This window comes from Tympanuchus pallidicinctus, unplaced genomic scaffold (genome assembly GCF_026119805.1).
Source record: "Tympanuchus pallidicinctus isolate F22 unplaced genomic scaffold, pur_lepc_1.0 scaffold21, whole genome shotgun sequence".
In the NCBI taxonomy this organism is placed as follows: domain Eukaryota; kingdom Metazoa; phylum Chordata; class Aves; order Galliformes; family Phasianidae; genus Tympanuchus; species Tympanuchus pallidicinctus.
The window spans coordinates 10,158,048-10,182,827 of record NW_026294733.1 but is presented as its reverse complement, the minus strand read 5'-3'; the positions used below and the strand labels follow the sequence as shown (position 1 = coordinate 10,182,827).

General features: G+C 42.9%; 1 protein-coding gene across 3 annotated transcripts in view; it reads right to left on the bottom strand.

Moving 5' to 3' along the window:
- Positions 1-291: 291 nt before the first annotated feature.
- The window catches only part of LOC128081572 (ran-binding protein 17-like), a 57,418-nt gene continuing 32,929 nt past the window's right edge, over positions 292-24,780 (bottom strand). For all 3 annotated transcript variants that reach the window (XM_052684948.1, XM_052684950.1, XM_052684951.1), the window contains 3 exons: positions 7,170-7,268; positions 2,852-2,979; positions 292-435 (listed from right to left, as the gene is read on the bottom strand). In XM_052684948.1, coding sequence (XP_052540908.1) covers positions 408-435; positions 2,852-2,979; positions 7,170-7,268 — 255 coding nt within the window. In that variant the 3' untranslated portion in view covers positions 292-407. The remainder of the gene's footprint in view (positions 436-2,851; positions 2,980-7,169; positions 7,269-24,780) is intronic.

Below are 24,780 nucleotides of genomic sequence, written 5' to 3'. Positions count from 1 at the left end.
AACATTCTTAATTTCCTGGCCATACTTAAGAGTCTAAAGTGCTCACCTGGAGTCTTCCATCTCCTCATGCACACTGTCATGCTCTTTGGTTAAGTACTATTTCTACACCGTTTCATAAAGATAAAAGAACAAGATAGTAAATTTTGCTAAGAAAGGCAGAAAATGTTGACTTCACATTGCTTTCACTATTGCAAAGCCTTACATTTATACCAGAGATATAAAATGGCAGAAGTTAACTAAAAAAGTAGCTTCCGCAAGGGTCAAAATCTAACAATATAACAAGGCTCCAAAGCTTTCAGAACAGATTTATTAGCCAGCTCTGCTTTCCCCAGTCCTTGTCAGCTCTTCATTCCCAAGCTGCCCGCATCAGCCGCCCCTTCACTGTGCAGCACCTCAGCCACGTCCCTTCAGAACACTGACACGTTCTGGGTGAACCTGGGCAGAAGAAAACCCAACAGTTGGTTAGGAGAGACTTGACATTGATCTCAGTAAGTGGTAAAAAGAATAACGAAGATGGAAACTGAATTGAAAGAAGAACAGAGGAAAATGGGGAAAAAAAAAATCACCACGTGCTCTCGAAAAGAGTTCTGCAATACACCAATGAACTCAGAAGCGTACTTGGACAGCATCACAAACAGCCTACCAATGGTCTGAATCACACAACAAGTCTGCTGGGAACTGAATGCAATGAGGACCCTGATCCAGACCCTCCCCAGCCTCCAGCAAAGGGCTCTCTGGGACGCACCCAGGTGGTCACCAACTCCAGGCCGCCCCGCTGCCACCACCCTCCTCATGTGAGACACTGCGCCAGCACCCGCCTGGCACAGAACTTCATTGCCATTTATCACATACAGCTTGTGTGCTTAAAAAAAGTATTTTAAATGTCAGGAAAATATATAAGCACGCTGCATTTAAGGTCTCTGGGTCATCTTTTGTTTGTAGCCTCAATGCTCTTTGCTTTGATTGTCAGACTTTGCTGGTTCGCTAGAGCAAAGCTAATAAAGTTTGCCAAAGAATGGCTCCTCGGGGCTCCTTCTTGCACGGGGCTGCACGGACAGGTGCTTGTGGAACTGACGTGAGCTCAGGCCAGGTCTCCTGGCAGGAACAGGGAAATAATCCTTCCTGCCTACCTCCACAGCACTGTATTTGATGAGTATGCGTAACTGCAGTGTGGTGAAGTGTGTGGAAATACAGGATGCAATTATGAGTTCATTCTTTATTCTATTCATAATTTTTTACTTTTGTGTTTATTTCCTTACTAATGGAAATTGATTTCTGCTCAAATTTAAACAATCACCGTTAAAAGAAGCCTCCTGTTCCACAGAACAAATCAGACAAGGATTACGAATCAAGGGCTGAAAACAGAACGGCCATGTATTAACTCATGCTGCTTGCTGGGAAGTGATGGCTTAGAAGTCTTCCTAAGTTAGACAGGCGGATGCTACCCAGACAGACGAGCTGCTGTCTGACTGAATTATCCCTGTCCCCCTCACACCTGCACCCACCTCTCCCTGCTGCAATTCCACAAAAGCTCCCCGAGAGCTTCCACGCCACCGCCCATCTGACAACGCTCCACAGAGCTCAGAGATGAAAATACGCTTTACATCTACATATATGTAAATCTAACGCTTGCCAAATCTAATCTTTGCCAGCAGCCCTCGTGATGGAAGCCCCTGTCTGCTCCCTGAGCAAGGAGGGCAGGGAGAGGAGAGCCACATCCCTGCTGCCCGGCTCATGGCTGGTGTGGGGGCCCAGCCTCCTGCCATCCCGCCCCCCTCAGCCCACACTAGCACATCCAGCTGTTCCCTTCTGCCCTTAAAGTCCAGCTTCTAGGAATAAGGCAGCTCAGAGAACCTGCACATCAAAGCCTGCTTTTCTCCGAAAACTGTGTTATCTGGAGGACTTATTGCCTTCAGTAAAAATAAATAGACACAGAACTAAGAAACTATTAATTTCTAGCAAAGAGTTTTGCTCAGTTCCTCATCTGTTCATGTTTCTTCTCTTTTTTGTGTGGTTTTACTTATTTATGTAATCCAGAAGGACTTTTGAGTCAACTGACTCCCCTGGCATTCACAGCTGCAAAGTCAGCCCATGTCCTACAGCTCACCACCATCAGCTCTGTTTTTCTTTCTTTAATGGGCACTCCTGTCCTTTCTGATGCCTTTCTGCCTTTTCCCCCCAGTTTTCTCCCAACCCAGAACAAGTTACACAAAGTCTGTCAGAGTTACTGCCAAGGATGTGATCTGCGCTTCTCTGGGTCCACTTCCAAATCCCTCTGTCTCTGCCTATCATTGATTGTCAGGCCATAAGGAACTTGTTTTAGTATTGGAATTTAACAGGAAAATGAAACAAAATAACAGAGTCCAAAATCAATGCAAAACTATGTAAGGATTAAAAAGTAATCACCAATTTCCACAGCAACAAAGAGAAAAGAAGTTAGAGAAATAAAGTCAGCAAATGGTCTTAGTTATTCTGTCCAAGACGTTCTGCAGGTTGTTTCAGGCTTTGCAGGGAGCCCCGCAGCCGGGACTTTGATTGTGTCTCCATAATTTCAGGGTTTGTTTTGGCAGAGTAATGCACACAGACCACAGGACCAGAGCCACCTGGTAACAAACAGTGAACATTCAATGCTGACAGGAGAAACGCTGAGTCTGCCAACTTCCACTCTGCTTTTCGACTGAGGGCAAGATTGGTTGACTCTGTGATTCGTGTTACCAGAAAAATTACCCTTGCCATGTTTACCCACAGATTCAGGCTCCAAGTGCTCAGTTTAGGGATAAGTCCTTTTATGGAGAATGACCCTTCTTTCTCAAGGAAGTAATTCATGGCTACTTATGTGTTATCAACTCACCAGCCTCTGTTCTTCACTGAAACCTTCTGCTCAACTCCTTTCATGAGGTTCCTGAAGCACTGCTCAAGGACTTGCTGTGTGCTGCCAGGCTGGCTGTTTATCAAAGTTGCCCTCAGCTCACTGAAGTACTGTGATAAAGAAACAGAGAACTTCAGGAATGTGATTTGGAAGTTTAAAGCCAGTTATCCACCTGCACCAGGAGCATTCTTGAACAAAGCTTCACAGGCTGCCCTCTGTGAGAGGAGCTGGGCAAACTGCAAGCAGATTTAGGTGTCCTGAGCCACAACAGCTTCAGTCCTACCTCACGACTACAATTTAGTGAGGGGCCACTTTCTGAGCTCCAACACATGAAGCCACCTGAGAGAGGTGATATAAATGTTCCTCGACTCCTCTTTAAGTCTTTTTTGAATGGTGCAAGTTTGCACATCTCACCGCAGGATCTAATCCACTGTACTGCTGACATGAGACAGACTCATCCTTGCTTCTTTAGAAGCTAGGCATTCTATGACATTTTGTATTACTATATCCACTCCGTCCTGGTTAATCTACAGACTAGTTAAAATATAACTTTTTACCACCTTTGGACAAATTTTGGCTAGCCTAGCAATAAAGAATGGGATGCAATCTCCAGAGTCATCAGCTACCCTATTCCTGTAGCCAAAGAAATTGTATAATCCTGTTTAGTGTTTACTGTACTGACTACATAGACCAAAGTCTTCTGGCCTTGGGCATAAGCACATCCACATATGAACACTGAGAGAGACAACTATTCAGAGGTGAATGAACTATTCTGGCAGAGGTTCACAGCATTCAAGAAGGATATTGCTGGTGGTCTCCACTCCATTCTACAGTACCTTCATTATTCAAGAGGCAGGATAGCAGTTCCGTCCACAGACACTGCTACAGAAAGTTCCACCAGTCCAAGTTTTACCATCAGTAACCAAGTCAGACATATAGAAGCCACTCTAAAATGAATGTGGCCTTTTGGTTCAAGAATGACAACAGAAATTAAGAGGTAAAAGCTTAAGCGACCACACTGACAACTGCTAAGCTAGTTTGGTCAAAGGCACACATACAGATGGAGGAAAGCCTAACCTCATCTCCACATTTCAGTTGCACATCAAGAAAACTCATTAAAAGAAGGCTGAAAAGAGTTTTTAGTATGCAAAATATTAACAGCCTTTTGAAGTTAATGCTAGGCAAAAAAAAAAAAAAAAAAAAAAAAAAAGGATACACCAGGGTATCATACAGATAGCCAAAATGCATGTCAGGGATTTGTTTAACACCTCAGTTTAAAACCAGTTAAATTTCAAACATGAGCTTCCTTCTGACCAAAAATGCAGCTCTCTTGTATTAATGCAAAAATACGAGAAAAGAAAACGTAGTAAAATCAGGGCATTCTAGTTTTAAGCCCATGACAACTCAGCAGGATGATAGGAATACTCAGAGCTGAGGCACTGGCGCAGGTCGCCCAGAGGAGCTGTGGGTGCCCCGTCCTTGAGGTGCCCAAGGTTGGGCTGGATGGGCTCCTGGGCAGCCTGATCTGGTGGGCAGCAATCAGCCCATGGCGGAGGCTGGAGATATGTGGGCTGTAAGGTCCCTTTCAACCCATTCTATGATTCCACGATAGGAAGTGAAAAACCAGCCCCCAACCCAGCTCCTTTCAAAGCAGACACATCCTGTATCACACTTCTGTGCTGGTTGCTACAGCACCTGCTGATCAAATAGCTGGATCCCAAACGACGTGTGAACTCAAACTTGAAAAACACGTAGGAGTAAAAGACGAAATATCTGTCTGCAACAAACACGTTCCCCAAAGCATTCTCTCAAGGTGCCAAATGCAGAGTTCAGTCTAGAAAAGGCTGCAATCCTGAGATCCTCTCTGGTACTCACAGTTTTGGAACAGAGGTGTTCCAAGAGCTTCTTTCGTCAACCCCACAACAGAAGTCTTACCAATACCTTCCCTAACAGCAAGGAATTACACCTCTGTCCAACATCCCCGCCGACAGCCTCTGCTGAGGACTCTCCCATGGCATCGCTGCTCCAGCACTACAGAGCTGCTCTGAGCCCAGGGGCTTCTAGGGCTCCTCTGCAATAACATCACTTCTGCCCATGCACACACATGCTTGTGATCTTCTTTGTTGAAGAATAGCAAGAAGGAGATGCCAGGATCCTGGCTGCCATCAGGATTTAAATTGAACTTGCTGCCTCACTTTGAGAGAGGAACGATGTCAGGAGCCACTGGAAACCATCTCATTTGATAGCAAGCTGATGCTGTCTCAAAAGATTTGGCATTGTTTTAGGGTGGGCTCTGTATACAACTCCCATTTTGGCGTAACTCAGCCTATAAAGACAAGCAAGTATGAATCCTAGCTTTTCTGAGTCCCCAGGTAAACCTGCCGCCTTCCCTTTGAGACGAACTATCGGCAAGGGAAGTATCATTAAAACGAAAGTAGACGAGAACAAACAATAAAAGTAAAATGTGGTTAATGTGTGCTTGCTACCACAGGAACTGTACAGACTGATACCCCACCTGAAATAAAGCAGTCTGCTTCCAATAAATAAGCTGGCGATGTACTGAAACGAGCCGAGGAAAGATGACTCTTACAGCCACATCTAAGTACATCACCTACTTGTTTCTGAACACAAAATAATATGCTCCGTGCAAAACGAGCAATGCAAATACTGTGAATTATATTTCCTGTTCTCCATCCTTCCAAAAGAAATGGAAGGCTTGCTGATAAGTAACGGTGCTTGTACGTACCTGTGTCTGCTAAGCAAAACACATAATCATTAGAACCAGTCTAATTTCAGTAAAAAGAATATTCTGCCAGTCACAAATTTATTTCTTGTGATTTACAGCTCCACAGTTTTATCTTCAAGTGAAATATTTAATTTCTTCTCATACTGAAGCAGCTAACATCAAAAAACACATAATTAATATGTAGTCAGGCTAATACTTAAACGCTATAAATCAGAAGCATTATATAAACAAAAGTGTCGTCTTGAACAAGATTGGGAACGCACAAAGCTACTTATTTCCCACTTTTATAATGATGCAGTGACTCAGAGCAGATAGAAAATGATTAGTTTTCCTTCCAAAGTAGGAAATATTGCTTCCATCTGTAAAGTATAATATTGTGATGTCATAAAGTTTTCCTAAACACTGAATTTGCCCTTATTCCCTCTCAATCATTTTAAAAGAACTGCTCTCTCTTATAGAGCCTGGATTTAAATCACAATAACACACCAAGAAGATGAATGACAGTGCTATTGGATATGGCTAAAATTGGATCCTTCAGCACAGGTGAATGATGAGACAGCGCTTCTCTTCTTGATATATTTTCTTCTTCTATTAGTTTCCTTCCATAGCTGGGATTTCAGTTTGAATTTTAATGTATGCAGTTGCTGCTAATCTTAGTGTCTTATTTTTTTCCAGCACCCTCTTATTGTATAGACAATTCATTCTCCAAAGCAGTAATACACTGAGGCTTGTGACTGCCCAAGATATAAAGCAATTCAGAATAAAGTTAGAGCCAGCTCTGAACTGTGGCAAATACAACAGGTCAGTATCTTCAGGAACAATGCCTGGCTATACAAAAAAATGCACACATTTAGATCGATTCGCATTCATTTACTCAGATGGTTTCCATTTCTGACAATATTGTCTCTATTAAGTCACAAGGGAAACATGATGGGTATATCCAAATTCATAGTTTCAGATTTTATTGAAAGGGCAAATTGCAGAGTATTTCCTGGTTTATATGATTTGCCACAGATGAACACAATCCAAATTGCAATCAATGCTGGTACTTAAGTGTAAGAGCTCAGATAATATCCTCAAAGCTGCTTGTTCCTGTGAAACCTTTCAGAAAAAGGAATTGGTTAACTATTTTTCTAGGAAGCAATTTTTTTCTGACGTGATTTCCACAGTGTTCTTGTTTCAGTGCTGTATCTAAAAGCTAGATGAGCTTGCCTATCATTTCTACCTTATTCTGGAAAAACAGATTTAAAATCTATTAATAATAATAATAATAAAAAAAGAGGTTTGCTATATTTGCATAATCTAAGATTGGGTGTAAAAGTTGGGGTAAAGTTTGAGAAGATTTTCTCATAAAAATGAAGCCACTCAGCCTTTGTGAACAAATCTATAAAATATTACCTGGTACATGAGCTGAGCTTTACTCTTAGCATGGGGCTAAGTGAGTTAGGTTCCAAGGAAAGAGGGAGGGGATTCAAAAAAGCCACAGGCAGCTTTGTTCTGAAGTGAAATAATGATTTCAAAGAGTGCACCTGGAAGAACCTCTTGAATGCTCACCTTCTCATCTAGAGCTATAAGTCCAAGCAGCGGTCCTGACACAGACCGTTGGTTCCTGCAGTCTTCCAAACTGATGGTGTTCATTAGGATTGACATCATCTGAAAGAAAATTCCAACAGTTTGGCGATCAGGAAAAATTAACAAAGCCTTTATTAATCATGCTGAGATTTCCTGGATGGGCACAGTCTCCCAAAAGTCTTTCTTCCAAACAAATATTTCTGTAAGCAGAAATACCAGGTGAAGAAATGAAGAAAGTGAATGTTAAAGCTTAGCTCCGAGGTCGTAATTACAGAAGTCGAAACAAATAGGAACAGAAACTTAAAGTTGTGTTTATTTAAGGTACAGATTCACTTATAGGACAGTAATATGTGTGTGGTCAGTAATCTGTGTTTGTTTCAGATTAATTTCAAGGTGCTATTCAAGATCCTGGTTTTCTCACACCCACTTCCTCCTTCTTGAAAGGCATTTGATGATGAAGGTAATCCTGATCACAGCAAGGCATCTACAAATCTACATCAATTGCAAGGCAGTTACAAATCCAAGTCTGTGGTTTTGGACATTTTATTTCTGTTACTGAACTTACAGAGATCTACAGCACACATAAAGCCACTTGATCAACTTTACCAATCACTGAGACCTATCAATCCATACAGCTAAGCTCTTTTGGCTCTCGAGCAGAAGACAAGTAACTCTGATTGTTGGCTGGCTGTAACAGAGCCTTTGGCTACCACCACAACAGGTATTCTCCCCCGGGGTCTCCTGCTGTGCATCTACACTGCTGGTGTGTGGATAGGGAGGGTGGGACTTATTTCAGGGATCAGCACCACTTTTGTAAAAACAAATCACAGAAGAGCTGTAGAATCCATTTAAAGACAAAATCCGCAAAGATATCCTGGAGACACAGCAGTCCCAAATGCCAAAGGCCATAACATATACGAATCTAAAAACATTACTCAAAGACTAAACAGAACGAAAATTTGTAGAATGTCACCAGTAAGTAGTTTGACTCACATTTATAAAATATCTACACCCTAAAACCAAACATAGAAGAAGAAAATCATTAAATCCTTTCTTTTAGGCCAACGAGAAGCTATGAGCAGGGTCTCCAGAGAGCTGCCACACTACAAACTCGCCTGTAATAACTGACCAAGGCTAAGTCAAACAGCATGTTTCACTAAATGAAAAAGATGAATCCTAGCACTACAAATCACCTGCAACAGAGATATCCACAAATTATTTGAGCTTTCAAGTTAGGAACATAAGGTCTGACGAGGGAAAGGCCCATTTTAATCCAGACCCCACAGTTTTACATCAGGCAAAGTATCTTCCATTACTCCTAGGACAAAACCACCTCTGCGCTGCTTTGCAACTAGAGCAAGCAATCCAAATATCTCTGTACAAGCACTTACCAGGCACAAACAATAATTACAGCTCTTTATATGTAGGTTGCTCCAAAAGTAACATGTCCTATTTATTTCCCTGGAAAACATAACAGATACGTAGAGCACAATAACATTACTTCACAGAGCAAACTCTCAGCTACAGAACATCGTTTTTCCACATAATCACCACCAATAGCAATGCATTTTCACCAGCAATGAACAAGAGCCTGCATGCCACACCTGTAATAATCTGCACCAGCAGATTGGTCACCCACTGCTGCTGTCACCACTGCTGTAACGCAGCACCCACCCCTCACTGTGCTCACATCTGCTGTTTGTTCTCCATAAACGTACAGCAAGCATCAGTGAATGCCAATGGGTGCAACTTCTTCCACATGGAGGAATTCAGTTCCACACCTCTGCTTCACATGCAGCTGTGTCACCACCAGTGCTGACATCTTTCTACAAGGTTGCCTCTGTATAAAAGAACTGCTGGGACTTGTGGCATCAGCTCACTAACACGAAGAAGGCTTACCACCTGTTTGTGAATGCCCCAGGACAGTGATTTATGCTTTTCTTGAGGTTACAGAAGTCTACTGCTTTCAGAGATGGACAATTTGCAGTCTCACCATGTTGTCTCTGCAGATGTCTTACAAGTCCCACTTCTCACAAGGCTAAAGAGAAGCCCCTTAGGTGTACAGCTCAGCAGTAAGAGATGCAACAATAAATTGGGGCAATCCTGTCTACTGCATCGAAAGTTGTCAGGAGTGCATTACAGCAGAAGCCATCAGCAATCACTGTGCCTAATGCCATCAAGATGAAGAGCACTAAAATCCATGATAACAGCCTCAAAAGTCCTCTTGTTTTCTATGTCTTTCCATCACAACTACTGCTACTGCTGCTTTGTTTCACTGTGTAGCAAGGTTTCCTGTGCTATTTCTACGTGAGCCTACAGCAAGCTGTCAGCGTTCCAGATCCTTCTTTGTTTTACAGTACTGCTGATACACACCAAAAGACACTGTGCCCATGAACAAGCACATGGAGGTCACCCCTGCTGCACAGAACTCAAGTCTAAGCAATGCTGACCAAACAACCTTGTCTGCAAGGCTACAGAGCTAGTCTAGACGAGGTCCGTGCTACTTCACAATGAAGCTTTGCCTCAGCACACAGCTCGTTCACTGGCAGAAGTACCAGGCTGCCACTTAATTTCGCTGACTCCACCCCATACCCCTCTTGTTTTCATACACAACACAGATCAGCTCCCTCCCATGCTGACAAACAACATCCCCAGCATCCTCCCCCAAACCTCACACGGCCCTTATTTGGCTCCATTCCCACTAGCTCGTGTCATCAGGAGACACAGGGTGTGAGGAAATTTCCAGGTACACAGCTCCATCTGTACGGCCATTTCTGTCGTTCAGGTCACAAAGGAGCTGGAACTTGGCTTGTGGAGGACCTTGGAAACAACGCGCCTCTCCCTTCGTATTTGATTTGCATTTATATTTATTGGTATTTATGATGCAACACACACAGAGCAACGATGATGGCAATGTTATGGCGCTGCAGTGTTGCCCACCATTTCAGCAGCAGGATGGAGGCAGCCCCAGGCCCTGCTAGCTGCTGGCTGGAGGCAGGCGAGGGGCAGCAGGCAGAAAGCAAGGCTTGAGTTGGGGACAGAGCCATTGACAAAGAAGGGGCTGCAGAAGCAGATAATGCATTTCCTGTGGAGTTCAAACTGCCACCCTTGTCTCTGTCCTCTTATCTTAAATGTAAGGCATCGCTTTATCTGGTTCAATAATGTTTCTTCTGACACATTTGTTCTGTACAAAAGAAACTATTGACAGAAGAGGCAACAGAAAAGAACTGCTCTTCCAATAAATTAATTCTTCAGAGCCTCTCTGCCTTCAGAGCTGCTTTCTCTCTGTAGCGCTGGAGGAAAACGTTGCTAAAGACACCCCTTATTCTGATTTCATTTTTCTAAAGAAGCTGGGAAAGAAGCTGTCTTTCCATTAAAAAGGTTCTTCTGCTGCTTCATGTATCAGTACAGCACAACGAGCACCAAGGAGGTCCTGTAACTCACTTCTCTCTCCCATACGTCGGGATAAATATTCTACCCTAATGCCCCTAATCACATTTTTAATGTAAAGAAGGTTACATTAAAAACTCTGACAGCGTTAAGTAGAGCTTCACAAAAGATCCAGAAGGCTCTAAAAACACACAGGTTTTGACCAGGCACTCGGCTGGAGAGAACAGATCTGATGTTCCAGTCAGACCTGAAAAAGATGCCCATTTCATTGTTTAGCTTACACAACTTGGTAGATTTTATATCTCTAGCTTCAGGCAGTCTGCTCTTAATTTAGGAGCTGTGATTACTAATTTAAATGTCCGTTAGAGTTCTCAGTTCTTTCATCATCAATTCTTTCTATATCAATAAATGGATCATCATTCAACTAATAATATTCAGAGGATTTAAATGCTCCAAGATTATTAAATACCTTAAATTTTAATCTGTTGTTTTAAAATATTTATTTTACTAGAAAGCCTAACTTTCAGATTGATATTTTCCACTTTGAGTCTGTTCAAAAAATAACACTTCCAAATGAAATAAGAAAACTAAAGCCTTGTATTTATTTTGAAAGTAAGAACAAGTCAATCACTCCTGAACTAAAAAATACTTTTCACTTGTCAGAAATAGAAAATCAATTGGAATTTGAAAAATGTAAAAGTTTAAGGGCATATAATTCCTATATCTATGTATATGTGTGTGTATATGTATTTAAGTATACATTACTATAATTCCTTGACTCAACAACAGAAGCTTAAGAAGCTGCAGGAAAGTCTTAGAATAAGAGTGTAAAGAACCCAATCTCGTATCTCAACTGGGTTGGGCCTTTTTGTTTCCTTTTATGAAAACTGCACCAAGGTTTAAACGATCAAATGAAAAACAGTGAAAAAAAAAAGGCAGGGCATCTGGGTGACACACCTCATGCCAACAACTTGTATATATCTGCAGCTCATGAACCGAAATATGATTAAAGTGTCTGGATCTTTCACAGGGTTTCCTACCAGTTATCTGTTATATTGTGCAGAGAGTCTTTTTTTAAAACCGGTGTTCAGAAGGGATGGAAAAGATGGCAATAGATGTGAGAAAGGGAACGGTAACAGAGCGTGGAACTCGTCATTTTCCTGGATATGTCTTTAGAACTGGCCAAAGGGCTCTAAGGATGGGAGTGCTCACTTGAAGTAGGTCCAAATCACAAGCTAGAAGAAATAATCACACAATAAGATTGTACTAACTTATGTCAAACCTGTCTTTGTATCTGAAAAAGAAACATAAGCACATACTCAGAAAGATACATTTAGGATGATAGCTTAAGGCTAATGACAAGCACCTGCAATGCGCCCAATAAATTTACTATACCAGAGCCACTGAAAACAGCTTTCTATTTCTTCACTGTTAAAATAAAACTGGCACAATAACAAAGACCAATAGGGCAAAGCAGACTTTTCAAAACTAAGGCTTGCTTCCAGCACTTCCTACCAGTAGTGAGTCAGTACTGAGTGCCTTTCAGGAAGCCACCAGGACCCCAGCAGCTGTCTGCAGTGCGCTAGGATGTAATGAGGGCAGAGCTGGAGCACGGGCAGCAGCTGCATCCTGCACACAAGCTGGCCAAAGCGAAACACTGCCCTATACTCTTCCCTCTAATTTGAGGACGTATTCTAACACGACAGAACGCGTTCTATTCGTACTGCAGTTGCCTCTAAACTGTTATGTGAAAGTCTAAGATGCTGGATCCTTTCTTGCCTCTCAGCAGCAGGTCCCTCTATCCTAAGGGAGACCTTGTTCCTGGGTCAGCTGGCATCCATCAGGGGGGAAAAGAGATGCCAGCTGACTGCTGCAAACCCTCAGCAAGGTGGTAAGCTTGTGGGACAGGTCTGCCCAGCACATGGTATGGCTCATTAAATAGTGGGAGCAGAACAGTTAACTGCAGAAACACGGAAGATGCTTGATGAAGGAAACACCTCCTTCTGCAGGGAGGAGGGGACACAGTTCATTAATTGTTACCTTCCAGAGTATGCTGACTTGTTTCCGTCTGAGCTGAATTTCATGTAGAGCCTCTGCTGAATGTCACATTCTCACGCTGCCTTAAGTGCTAGGTTTTGTATTTGGATATCTGGTGCAGCTGACAGATGTTTACAAACTCATGTATCTGCACAGCTTCTTTCTGCCTATCCATCTGTGCTCCCTCATAGGCAGCAAATTATTCGACCTCAGGCTGGAATAACTTATGACTGTAACATCAGCTCTTCGTCTGCTTTTTTAGGTGGTATTACCCCGAGATTTTCAGTTACAGATACTGGGGCGGTCGCGTTCAATTAACCTGGGCTGTCTATTTAAGAGGCGGCTCTTTCTAAATAAGCAGCCATAACTTACAGCATTGCAGCTGTTTTTAAGGATGACGGAAGCGTGATTAATTAGGACTTTGGGAACACACAACTTATCACGTTTGAAACATAAACTTCAGGTTGGTTTGGTGTAGGAGACAGCTGAGCTCTTTAAAATCCTTATAAAAAATTAATACACACTCCTCTCTGCTCTTATCAATAAAGAAGAGGAAGCTGGGTTCAGATCTGTACAAAACAGCTCGTGTCAGCTCGGATGATTGCTAGCATTCCTCCCAGCCCGCAGGATAAGGATCCATCCCTTCTTGCTCAGCCAGCACTCCTACCTGAGAGATGGCAGAGGAAGAGGTTGGTGTCTGCCACCAGCACCTCCCAACTAACGCCTGTTGCAGAGTATTTCATCCTCTTGGGAGGAGGGAATGGCAGCTTCACCTACACCCACTGCCTTCCAGCAAGAGTCTCTCTTCAGGGATGTAAATGGCCCTACATCTGCATCTCAGGTCTTTCCCCCAGCTAACAGCAGGGCTTACAGTGTGCAGTTCCTCACGCACAGTTCACTCCTGCCTTCCCTTCCATCAAGTGCTGGGAGTTGGTGCACAAAGGCAGTGTGGGATGCCAGCACTGCGGAAGGGTTTCAGCATACAAACTGGCCTCTTTACCTGTAGGATCATGGCTTTTCTGAAATCTCTGTTACAGGAGGGCCTGCAAATGGCCAGCTGGGTGGCAATGTTCTGTGCAGCCCTCCTAGCCCCCCACCTCTCACGCTGATGCTGCTTGCCACAAGGCAGCTGGGGTTTGCAGGCAGCCGAGCACGAGCTCCAAGCGTGCAGATATCTGCCAGCAGCAGAGCCAGGGCACCCGTACCTCAGCAGGAACCAGCAGCAGCAGGAAGAAAAGCAGAACCTGGGTAATTATTTCACCCATACTTACCTCAGTTTAGCCCTGATGTGGACACAGTCAGCAGGGACAGGGACGAGACCAGGCTCCCAAACCAATCCTTGCAGGAAATCAGGCTTTCAGAAACCCAGCACCATGGCTCCAACCACTGCTCAAGGATCTTCCATAAAGCAATGGGACTGACTTGATTTGAGCAGCCTAATTGCACAAAACTTAAAAAGGCTAATCAAAGTATTAATTACCGATCACCTAACGCACTTCAAGCCTCATCTGTTTTCAAATCATTCATAAACTGATTCTAATTTCTACTGTTGAACAATTAGAAGTGTTTTTGCTATCCCCGTGAACTGAACTGCAACCAAAGCCATTGTGAATAAACATGAAAGACGGATGATGAAGATGGTAATAAGCACATTGCTACTGTGTCTTGAATAGTCACCGACACTTCTTAGTGAATATCATCTTTCACAACAACAACAAAGGATAAGAGCACGAGGCTATTTCATGCAGTCATCAAAACAAAATGCACTGAATATTATATTTCATACTAAATACATTACCCTGGCAGTTTGACACTCAACATTTCAATAGATATTGCGTCTCTCTCAACATTCTCCCTGAATTTCTGCAGATGGACTTTTAAGTATCAATGGAAGATTACTTTACTTGTCACACTAAAAAGATTTTAAAGGATGGCTGCACACACTTCATTTTTAATTTTTTTCTTTTTAAAGGGAAACGAATCACAGACTCAGAGATGTGGTGACACACAGAGGTCAGGCGCCATGCGGTGCTGGAGCCCTTGGCGCAGTGCTGGCTGCCGATGGTCCCAGCGTGCCCAGCAAAGCAAGGGGAAGATCTGATGAAGCTACGCTGTGTTCACCTAAACCATGCAAAGCTCAGCTGAGCTAAATTAATGGTGCTCCCAAATTGCATCCATCTGTTGTGATTTTTTATTGTTTTCTTTTTAAAACTGTGCATGTTCTTGGAGATTCATAAATGCAAGAGAATCTCAGTTTTCAATGGAAAAAACAAACAAGGAAGCACGAGGGAAAAAAATGCAACCAATGTTTCCAGAGATCATGATCTCTAAAGATCCTGACAACACAAACAGCTCACAGGATCACAAGAAACCAAAGACAACAGCAATTTATTAGCCTGGGAAAAGTGTGGATTTTGAGTTACCATCCCAGAACTCCAACATCATGAATTGTGCCAAAATGAACAGGTTGGAGCAAGAGGCCACCAAGCACTGGACCACTCTTGTGCCCAGCAGCGATTAAGCATCCTTGTAAACAAGGGCTATTCTAGAATTTTACATTTGATTCTTTTAAATGGAAGAAGGGGAGGGCGTTTGTTCATCCAGAGTGAGTTTCATTACTCACATGGCAAATCTGCCAGTAGCAGCTCGTGGAATGGATTGTTACCTTTCCCTATCCATTTTGTAAAGATATTGCTTTCTTTCCAGACTGCAAGCATCACTTCTAACTGGATTTTGAATTATAATGTGAACTTTACAAAATTATTGGTGCTATTCATATCGCTAGTTAGATTGTACGGAGTGGCAATATTTTTTGCCCTTCCCCTAACCAGCACCTCTTAGTGTTTTATATAAAAGCACCGCGGCCAGCAGAAATCGAACATTTCCAAGTAATGTAAAGTATTACATTGAGCCCGGCAAACAAGGAATAAAACATTTTTTATACTTCTACTTAAACTTATTCGCTTTTTGAAAATATTTATGCAGCGCAGGAGGCAGGAGCTCATTGAGAAATGCAGCCTGTCCCTCTTCTTTAATTGAAACATTTATGCTTTTTGTTCCGCTAACAAAAAGCAACCAGCAGTAATAACGCAAGATAAACACACAAGAAACTTATAGATATGATTGTAAAACAACATCACCCTAATGCTTCCATTTAATTACCTTGAAATGTATTCTATTTAATATTCATTACTCAAAAGCCAATTTAAAAGAGAAAGAGGTGAAGGGACTTATTCAGAAAGACGGACTGTCATTCACTGCAATAGTTATCTAATATACAGAAGTTAATAAAGCAGATTAATCTACAAGTCCCTTTAAGCCATCACTGAGTTTAGAACAACTGCCTCTTTGACCCTTAACCCTCCCGCTGTGCACCAGTAGCAGGTGCCAGCTGCACTGAAATGATGGCTGCCGCGCCGCAGCGCAAAGTCTTTTCTTACTTTGCTTCTGACCAGCAGCTGACCCTGTAGGAACGATTGTTTCATGTGCTGGCCTAAAGGCTACATAAACCAGTAACTGATAAACAAAAGCATACATACACCAGCTGCCTAGCCCGAGGGTGCACATCCAACACTGACACCTCTAGCACTCTGTGCTGCGAGCCCAATTGAGGCTTTTTGTTTCCACACACGAATTCTGTACAATACTTGTTACTCTGTGGCCCCAAACTTCTCTCCGTCCCCAAAACTGTTTGTGTAAGCTGCAGCACAGCTTGGGTGATTAAGAGGAGATTCCCAATTTGATTTAGCGCCATTATTAAGAGCGTGAAGTCTTCAGATACATCAGTAATGATGATGCATTTTAACATTAAAAGTCTCAAAATCAAATTACTCAATTCACATGACAGCGAATCACAACAGGGCTTTAAACAAAGCAGTATCAGAAAAGACTCCGAGCTCATTAATATTGTTTGATGTCTTTGCTGACAGCGCTCACGCGGTGAAAGCGGTGAGCTTAGCAATATTCTGGAGACAGAGCCCGCTGCTGCCCTTCCACATGTGCAGAAGAAGTGTGTGTGAGAGCAGGAATCGTATTTTTCATTAAGATAAGGTGGCTCTGACATAGTTATTTTGCTGATACAAATTACGCAACCGCAAAAACAATCATTGTAATGATTAAATGCGGTTATGTACATGGGAGACTACGAGTGCAAATGCTAACGTATTTAAATGGGTTCCCTTCATTAAAAAAAATTATATATGATATTAAACCATCAATCAAATCGAAACACTAGAGTCTAAACGTATTGTCACTGGTTAAAATAAATGACTTTGAGACTGAATTTTGGCTCACTCAATATGGTGCCTTTTCTGTTGCTTAGCCACCCAAGTCTCTGCTGGCTTGGGCTACAGCTGGTACATCTCCATCGCTTTCAATTAATAAAGAAAGTTGTGATAGTATTGGATAACATTTCTAAATTGTGCTACGGGGTTGAAAACAGATGTCCCTCTGAAAATGCCTCTCACTGTCGTATCAAAGCATTCAAGCCTGCAGAAGCTGAGAACCCTGCTCCTGATTCAGCAGAGCCTCTGAGCACATTTCATTTTAAGCACAGGAACGGCTGCACCTGTGGGTTTGACTGCTCTTAAAATTAAGCATGTGCTCCAACACGTGGCTTCAGGTGGCATCAGGTGCTCGCTACTCAGCGCCCGCACAGCTGACCTCTGTCAGCACAACCCGGATTTCTTTCTGTGGTGTGCTCACACACAAGTGCTTCTGCATGGGTTTTTCTGCAGGAGGCATAAACGCACCTCCTCTTGGTCTTTTTATTTCAGTTACTGTGCATAGCTCTGCGCTTGCTGAATATGGCACTCAGGTCTATCTGAAAAACAAACATCACCAATTTTACTACAGAAAAGGGAAAAAAAGGAAGGTGGCACTTGATGATACGTTTTTACTCCAGTAATAACATGATTTTTCACTGCAACTGCCATTTTACTTTCTGGTTTACGAGTGCTACACAGTGCTGCTGCGCTGCTTCACGCTGTGCACCTCTGTCACTTGCAGCAGTTGGACGTCACTGGCAGCTCTCAGCAGCCTGTTGAGGTTTCACCCATAAGCACAAAGCAGCACATCCCCCTATTACTGCCCCGCTGCCTGCCTCACCCTTTCCACATCCCTGCCCCTGTTCCTTTGCTGCAGCCCTCCTCACCCAGCCGACCTGGGTGAACACCTCCCTGCTGCACACTGGGTCTTGGCACAGGCACCATGCAGTTCTAATCCAAACAATTGTACTATGTTTGAACACAGCAAAGAAAAAAAGTGCACGGGCTTATCTGCAAGCTTCTGCTGAAAATGATGCACAGAATATGACCAATATGCAACACGCTGTCCTGTTCCTTCCCATGTACATAAAGCCAGGAAAGGAGGGGATCACCAAAATCTGCAGAGCCAATCCACCCTTCCACACCCAGCACAGGCATAACCTAATGACGGCTGTGCACACAGCGTTGTATGCCCACCACTTGTGGCTCTGAGGGATGCTTGTCAGAACTATGGGTGAAAGATCCTACAAAACAGATTGGTTTTTGGAAAGACCTAACACAAATAGCACTTCTCCCTGCTAAAATTGAACGAATAGCTTAATGTGTACAGCTCGACGAGATGAGCACTAGAAGACACAGGTAGCATCTTGAAACCCTCAAAATTACACTTTCATTCATAAAGTAGAGAAAATATCAGCTTCAGCTGGTTTAGATGACATTGGAAAGTTGCTCCTGAAATAACAGCAAGTGACAATAAGAACCTTATAAAATTATTTATTAACATGCTTAAAGCACAACCCAGTGTAGCAGCAATAGCTGAATGTAATAAATTTCTATCCATGCATCTCAGGTTACTTGTCACACGTAAGTTCAGTTCAACTGTAAGGCACAGACATAATGCTGTTGTGTGCAGATGAGACTCAGATTGAGCAGCTCGCCCTTGGAACGAAGCAAAAAGTAGAGCCAAAGCCAAGAGCCACTGTTATGCTTTAAAAGGATGCTGGTCCTTATACATAAATATGAAGTTGTTTTGCTCCTGGTTTCTATTGCTCCTGCCTTTGTACAATCATACCTGCTTACTAAAAAGAAACAAAAACACCCAGAGTTGCTATGAGACATTCCTAAGCAAACAAAATATGAATTAATAGGCTTTAATTATGTAACTCCACTATCCTAGGAGCCTGAAGAGGAGCACCTCGGTCATGGACAACCACCTATTTACTGAACTGCATTCTGATGCCTCATCTAATAGCAAAAAAGAGCTCATTATAAGCCAAGCTCTGAAAGAACGCCAGTGCCATGTCAGGTACTGCTGAGAAACAGTAGGTGCCTGCAGGTTCTGGGAGCCCCAGCTCGCTGCCCCAGCACCTACTGCCAGCAGCTCCTCCTGCAACCCCGCACCAAGCAGCGGCCCCAGCCCCTCCTGCTGCAGAGAAGGAGGCTTGCTCTGCTTCGGCGCCATCCTGCAGCAGCTCCGGTGGTCCCAATGCTGGCACCGCGGCCCCAGAGCTCCATGTCTGCCCCAGAGAATGATTCCCAGGCCTGCTTTGAGAAGAGCTCGAACAACTCTGCTGCTTTCAAGGAGGAAAGCAGTGCGGTTCAGCTGACGGGACGAGCTGGGGCGGCCGCTCCTCCAGTGCTGCAGGAGATTTTAATTATCCGACTACTTCCAGAGATCCAACTTGGAAAAAAAAAGAGTTCTAACTAGTAAATAATTGCAGTTATCATTGCATCAGTTTAGTTTAAAGAGCTGACAAACCTCTCTAAACTCAACGCACAATTAGTCATTAGGGTCTAGTTTTTCAGCACTGTTAAGCAATTTGTAACCCATTGCTTTTAATAGGGTTATGCATTACTTAACCGACACAGATGTCTTGAAAACCGAAACCGCTGGTTATGAAGCAGCAACCTTGCTCGTGAGCTGCCAAGATAGGCAAATCATCTCTAAACCCAGTGTTTAATGGCCAGCCGATGAATAATCAATGTCTCACTTTTCATCCGAGTGTGAAAATGAGAATAATCTAATCCATCGTCCCTCTGGTAAAACGTGAGGCCCTGGGTTCCGTTTCTATTCAGGGCTGATTTATAACCCAATGGAAACCTGATGTAAACATATGATCAATGAGGCCCATCATTGCTGATAATAACCCCCAACCGGCCCACTCCCTCATCTCAAAAGCCATCCCTTTAGGCTATTAGTTTCGTCCAGCTAATCCTCTCTACTATTTCTGCCTGCTGCTTTTACCTCGGCCATCCGTTCAGTCCGGCAGACTCAGAAGTAATTTTATACGCAGCAGAGAGCGGGTGGAATTGATTTTTCACTCAGTGCTCGGTTCCCATCTGAATAATTATCAATTTTACTGCCTCATAAAGGGAAGAGTCAAAATTTCAAATCAATTCAAAAGAGCTTCTGAGACTATAGAAACTGTGCACGAGAATAAAGGTCAAAGTTGTCAGTGACCTCGGGAGATGATGTCAGATATGAGTACACTGAGCAGTTGACATCAGAGGCACTCAATATGATATGACTAGTGCTAATGCAAATCATATTTATGCTGACTACTGGAGACCAGCCATTAATATTTAAAAGAGTTTGTGAAAGCCTGCATTCAAAATAAATATAACGTATTCCACAGAATCCGAAGTTAATAAAGACAGATCACCGCCTGGTCACATGCTGCAAAGTGAAAGATTACTGTGTATTAACAGACAAGGTCCAGCATTAAGATTGCCACAAATGCAGACAAGCCCAGAGCCTGGGCTGCTGTTCTGTCATTTAAGCTGGAATCATGGCACGCACGGTGCTGAGTAATTTGACATATCCAAATGCTGACTTCATTGCTAGCTCTTATGACACCCCTATTCAGCAAGTAAAACACAAGCACGTGTAAGGCGGCAAGGGAATCACCATATTTTGATAATGATGCCAATAATAAACATCATTAATAATCCCCCAACATGCAATATAATGCCAAGGACATACTAGTTACTTTTCACCTTCAATTAAGACTAGAAAACAAATGCAACAAGAACCACGTGGTGATGGCGACTGTGTGCCAGCTTGTACCAAAATGACAGCATATCTATTAGGGCAACAGAAAGATGACCACAGATATTTGCATTTTGTTAATAAACTTCTGTATTGGCTAAAAGCTTCCAGTGAAACACGGCTTCTGAAACAGCAGCTTTGCAACTGCAAGAGGAATCCACCGAGTGTGGTGAACACACATGCCCCCAGAGTTGAGTGAGATTTCAAGGGAACGTGGCATGGAGCAAATCAGAAGATACACAGCTAAGAACATCCTCATCTTCTCTTAATGCACGCAGGCTACGGTGAGCTGGACTGAAGTGGGAAGGGGAAATCTTTCTTGAGCGCTGCAGCAATCACTTCCTTTCCACAAGCACGGGATTTAATTTCTACTGTATTCACCTTTAACTGAAAAATCCATGACTCACCTACTGCGAAATAAAGCATTTGCACTCAAGAGTATACAGCTACTCAATTTAACATTTCATTATGGAAGTGTGTGGCTGAATGCTCCTACAACACTTTCAGAGAACTTCCCTTACCATTTTGTAAAAATAGAAATGCAATGATTATCTTAACACACCTCATTTTAGGAACGAACACGGAACACAAAGTTTTAAGATACCGTACAGCCAAGCATCTATGGTTTCCAGTATGACAGAAAATATCTTCAGCCTTTGGTTGTCATGAGAACACAGCTGAAGCTGCCCTGGGTTGCATGCCAGCCTAGGGAGATTTGCTCTGCTACTGAATTGTCAATGCTACCCTGGTGTGCAGTAACAAAGGGTTCAGAAATCAGGAATATTCCTAAATGTGATAATACCGCAAAGAAAAATCCAGTAATTCACCTGCTGTAGCACTTTCGGATTATGCTGCATGAAATTAAACAATTTTTGTTCATCCTGTGAAGTTTCTGTACATCACGGAGCCTTGCTGCCCTCTTAAACTACGTGCTTGAAGAGGGACGTGACAATGTAGTCTAAACTGGCACAACAGCTGGAAGAGGCGATTGTAGCTGAGTAAAAAACAAAAGGTCTTGAATTCTTTTCCATGAAATAACAAATAATTACATTTTACAGTACTCAGAGAGCTCAGATTTAAAAATCTATTTGACGTTAGCCTAAATGATACACTGTCACGCCTGGTTTTGGTATCTGAGATCAGTTTTGAACATTACTTTCAACAACGCATGGTATGAAACCTTTGCCATATTAAACCTTTCAGGCTTCTGAAACCCAACATTCTGTTTTGATCCACTTACTGAAGGAGTGAGATTCAATCAGTAGAGCTGCTCTCTGGCTTTTTCCTGAGCAGCACAGCGTTTCTCTGCCCCCAAGAGCTTACAGTCAAAGTCAGGTGGGAAATAACAGACAGAGGCCACACCACGTAGTGACGGTGAGCACGGAGCAGCCAAGTGGTCACTCCAATTAACAATTAGCAATTCAAGGAGATTAAGACATATTACACCTGGCTTTCAACAACACCTCTGCAGTGACTAACCAACAGTTCAAAAATGTCCCTAACACAGCAAGTCACGACAGCAAGGACACTGCTGAAAAGCAGAAGCAAAAGCCACTTCATACCATTACTCAATGTTTCTATAAGTAAGGGAGATTAAGTGCATAAACCTATTTGCAGAGTAAATATGTCTGCCTGATTTATGTAAGTTATTTTGTTGCTAGGTGTTGCCTGCTGTGCTGCTGCTGCTGCGAAAGAGGATTCTGTTCACTTTTGTGCCTCAGCGTGGTGATGGCAGTGTGCTGGTCCTCATTTCTCAAGCGCTCTCCTGGCCTTCTTCCTGACCATAGAGGTGAGCCCTTTCCCCTTTCCCAGCTGCTGTCTCCTCCTGGCCTGACATCTGAGATGCTCCTTGGCCCCAGACCAGTGGCTGTGAGATAGAGAGCTGAGCCGTGCCCAGCTCCAGTGCTGCAGTCCTGGTCAGAGACACATTATTACACCACTGCTGGCCCTCATCGTGCCGCCACCAGCTGAAGCTCCCTCTGTGCCCACAGTGCTTTCACGTGCTGGGTGCAAGCTTTAGCCAGAGCTGATAACCCTACAACTGCAAATGTCAAATCCAAGTGAGCGGGGCGTTTAGGCCCCCATCCAGCTCCTACTGACTTCAGCTAGAACTTGTCCGGGCCTTTCATAGTTCACAGCATTTATTTTAGATGGGCCACTGGAGTAAGAGATGTGTGGGGGTTGCAAAAGGAATTAAACTGTTAAAATGCTCATTCTGAGGGAAAAGGGATTAGAAGGATCCAATTAAATGTACCTTGAATTCTTTAAACTACGCTAATTTGGAGGCCTGCCAGCCTTGCAGCGTTCATTTAAACACATCCCTCTGGACACCCAAGTATTTTGATCTGTGCTTGCTTAACTCCTTAAGCTCTGTGCTGGCACTATTAACTCTTTGCTATCTATAAACCAATTGCATTTTGCTACAATTGTTTAGAAATAAATGCTGAAGAAATGTTGGCTGGCAATGAAGCTACAAAAGGTGTCCTAAGACTTGATCCTCCAAAGCTACTGGCTGACTTAGCAGCAGGAGCTGAAATCTGTCAACCAGCTCACAGGAACGAGCTCCAGTCTCCATTGGTCTCCATTGGCCGTGTGGGCTTACTAGGACCTAATTCGATGGAGCAGGATCTGAAGAAATGTCACCCACACAAAGCCAAGTTCACAGTTACGAGTCTTGCCAAAGTAAAGACTGGAACCTGGCACTCACCGTGTTCTCAACCAGAACGGTCCTGCATATAAACTAGAAATGCAATTCATAGTGGAATTGAATCACCATCAATAACAAGTGAGAGACTTGAAAATACATATTTCATAGGAGGGCTCTGCTGTATTTCTAAACCAGTGCTTAACTCTATTTCTTTTTAAATTGAATAATACAAAGTAAATCACTATCATCGGTTTACAAAACAGCAGTAGTTCTAAACATGCTGATACTGTACAAGCAGATATTTTACATTCGACAGTAAGTGATTTCAGCAGGACAGCAGACAGGTCTACGCTATCATTTGCTCGTGAGAATCTGATATGAGTGTTAAGAGCTACTTAAATTTGCCCATAACTATATATCAAATATGCTTCCCTATGCTCATTTTTCCTTTTGATTGCAAGGATATAAGAGACAGGGAGCGTCAAGCAAACTCCCTTGAATGACTCTTCTGGGCATGTGGAACCTTGTGCTGGAGCAGAAGAGCTCTCTCACTAAATCTTAGTGAGACAAGCAAGGCAACCAAATAAATAGAACAAACAAGAGCAACGAGGAGCTACCGATTCCAGGCGATGGTCAGAAGAAATGATGGAGAAGACATAATAAGGATAGAATAATAAAAGACACCGAGGTAAAAGCCTGGAGTAATCAGGAAAAAATGCAGTCAAACCACATTTCTCATTTCTGGTCAACTCAGCTCTACTGTCTGTGAACTGATCATTTGGACTGGGAAGCAAGCAGGCCGTGGTTACAGCATGTGGCTACAGCCAGAACCAGCCCCACGTGTGCAGCTGGGGTCCAGCAGCATTTCAGCAGCCCTGGCAGGCAAAACCAAGTGAGAGCCAGTTTGCTGATAGGTGCTGGTGCTGGTGAGGAGACAGGGATGACAATTCTGGTGTCGGTCACCATCATGTTAACCTGGCTCCTTTAGTTTCTTCTTTGCCAGCATGTATTTATTTGACATTAGCAATGTTGAATTCACATGCATTTTTTTCCTTTAATTACATCCATGTTTTTGCATTATGTGTGCAATTCCAATTATCCATTAGCTCAAGTAAGTGGAAATAGAGTTTGTATGTTAGAATGAGTTATTTAAGAAAAAGCAAACAAAGAAACCAAGCAACTTTTGGTGTAAACAATATGAACAGAGCATGCTGAAGGGGAATTAGTTCTTTACAGCTTAATGACATTACTGAATCTCTGCAAATTAGAAGATTTTGTTTCGTTTTTCACATAAAGGTAAGGAAAGGGAGTTAAGTGATATCTTCCCCGTCCATCAATTGTTTGCAGTTCAATACTGGCATTATTTGCCTTTGAGACTAAACCTAGAAAGTAAATGGATTTAGCAATTTAACATCTAAATTAGGCAGCAAGACAGAAAAAATGTTTTGCTTTTTTCCTCAATGAATAGCACACTACACTATTAAT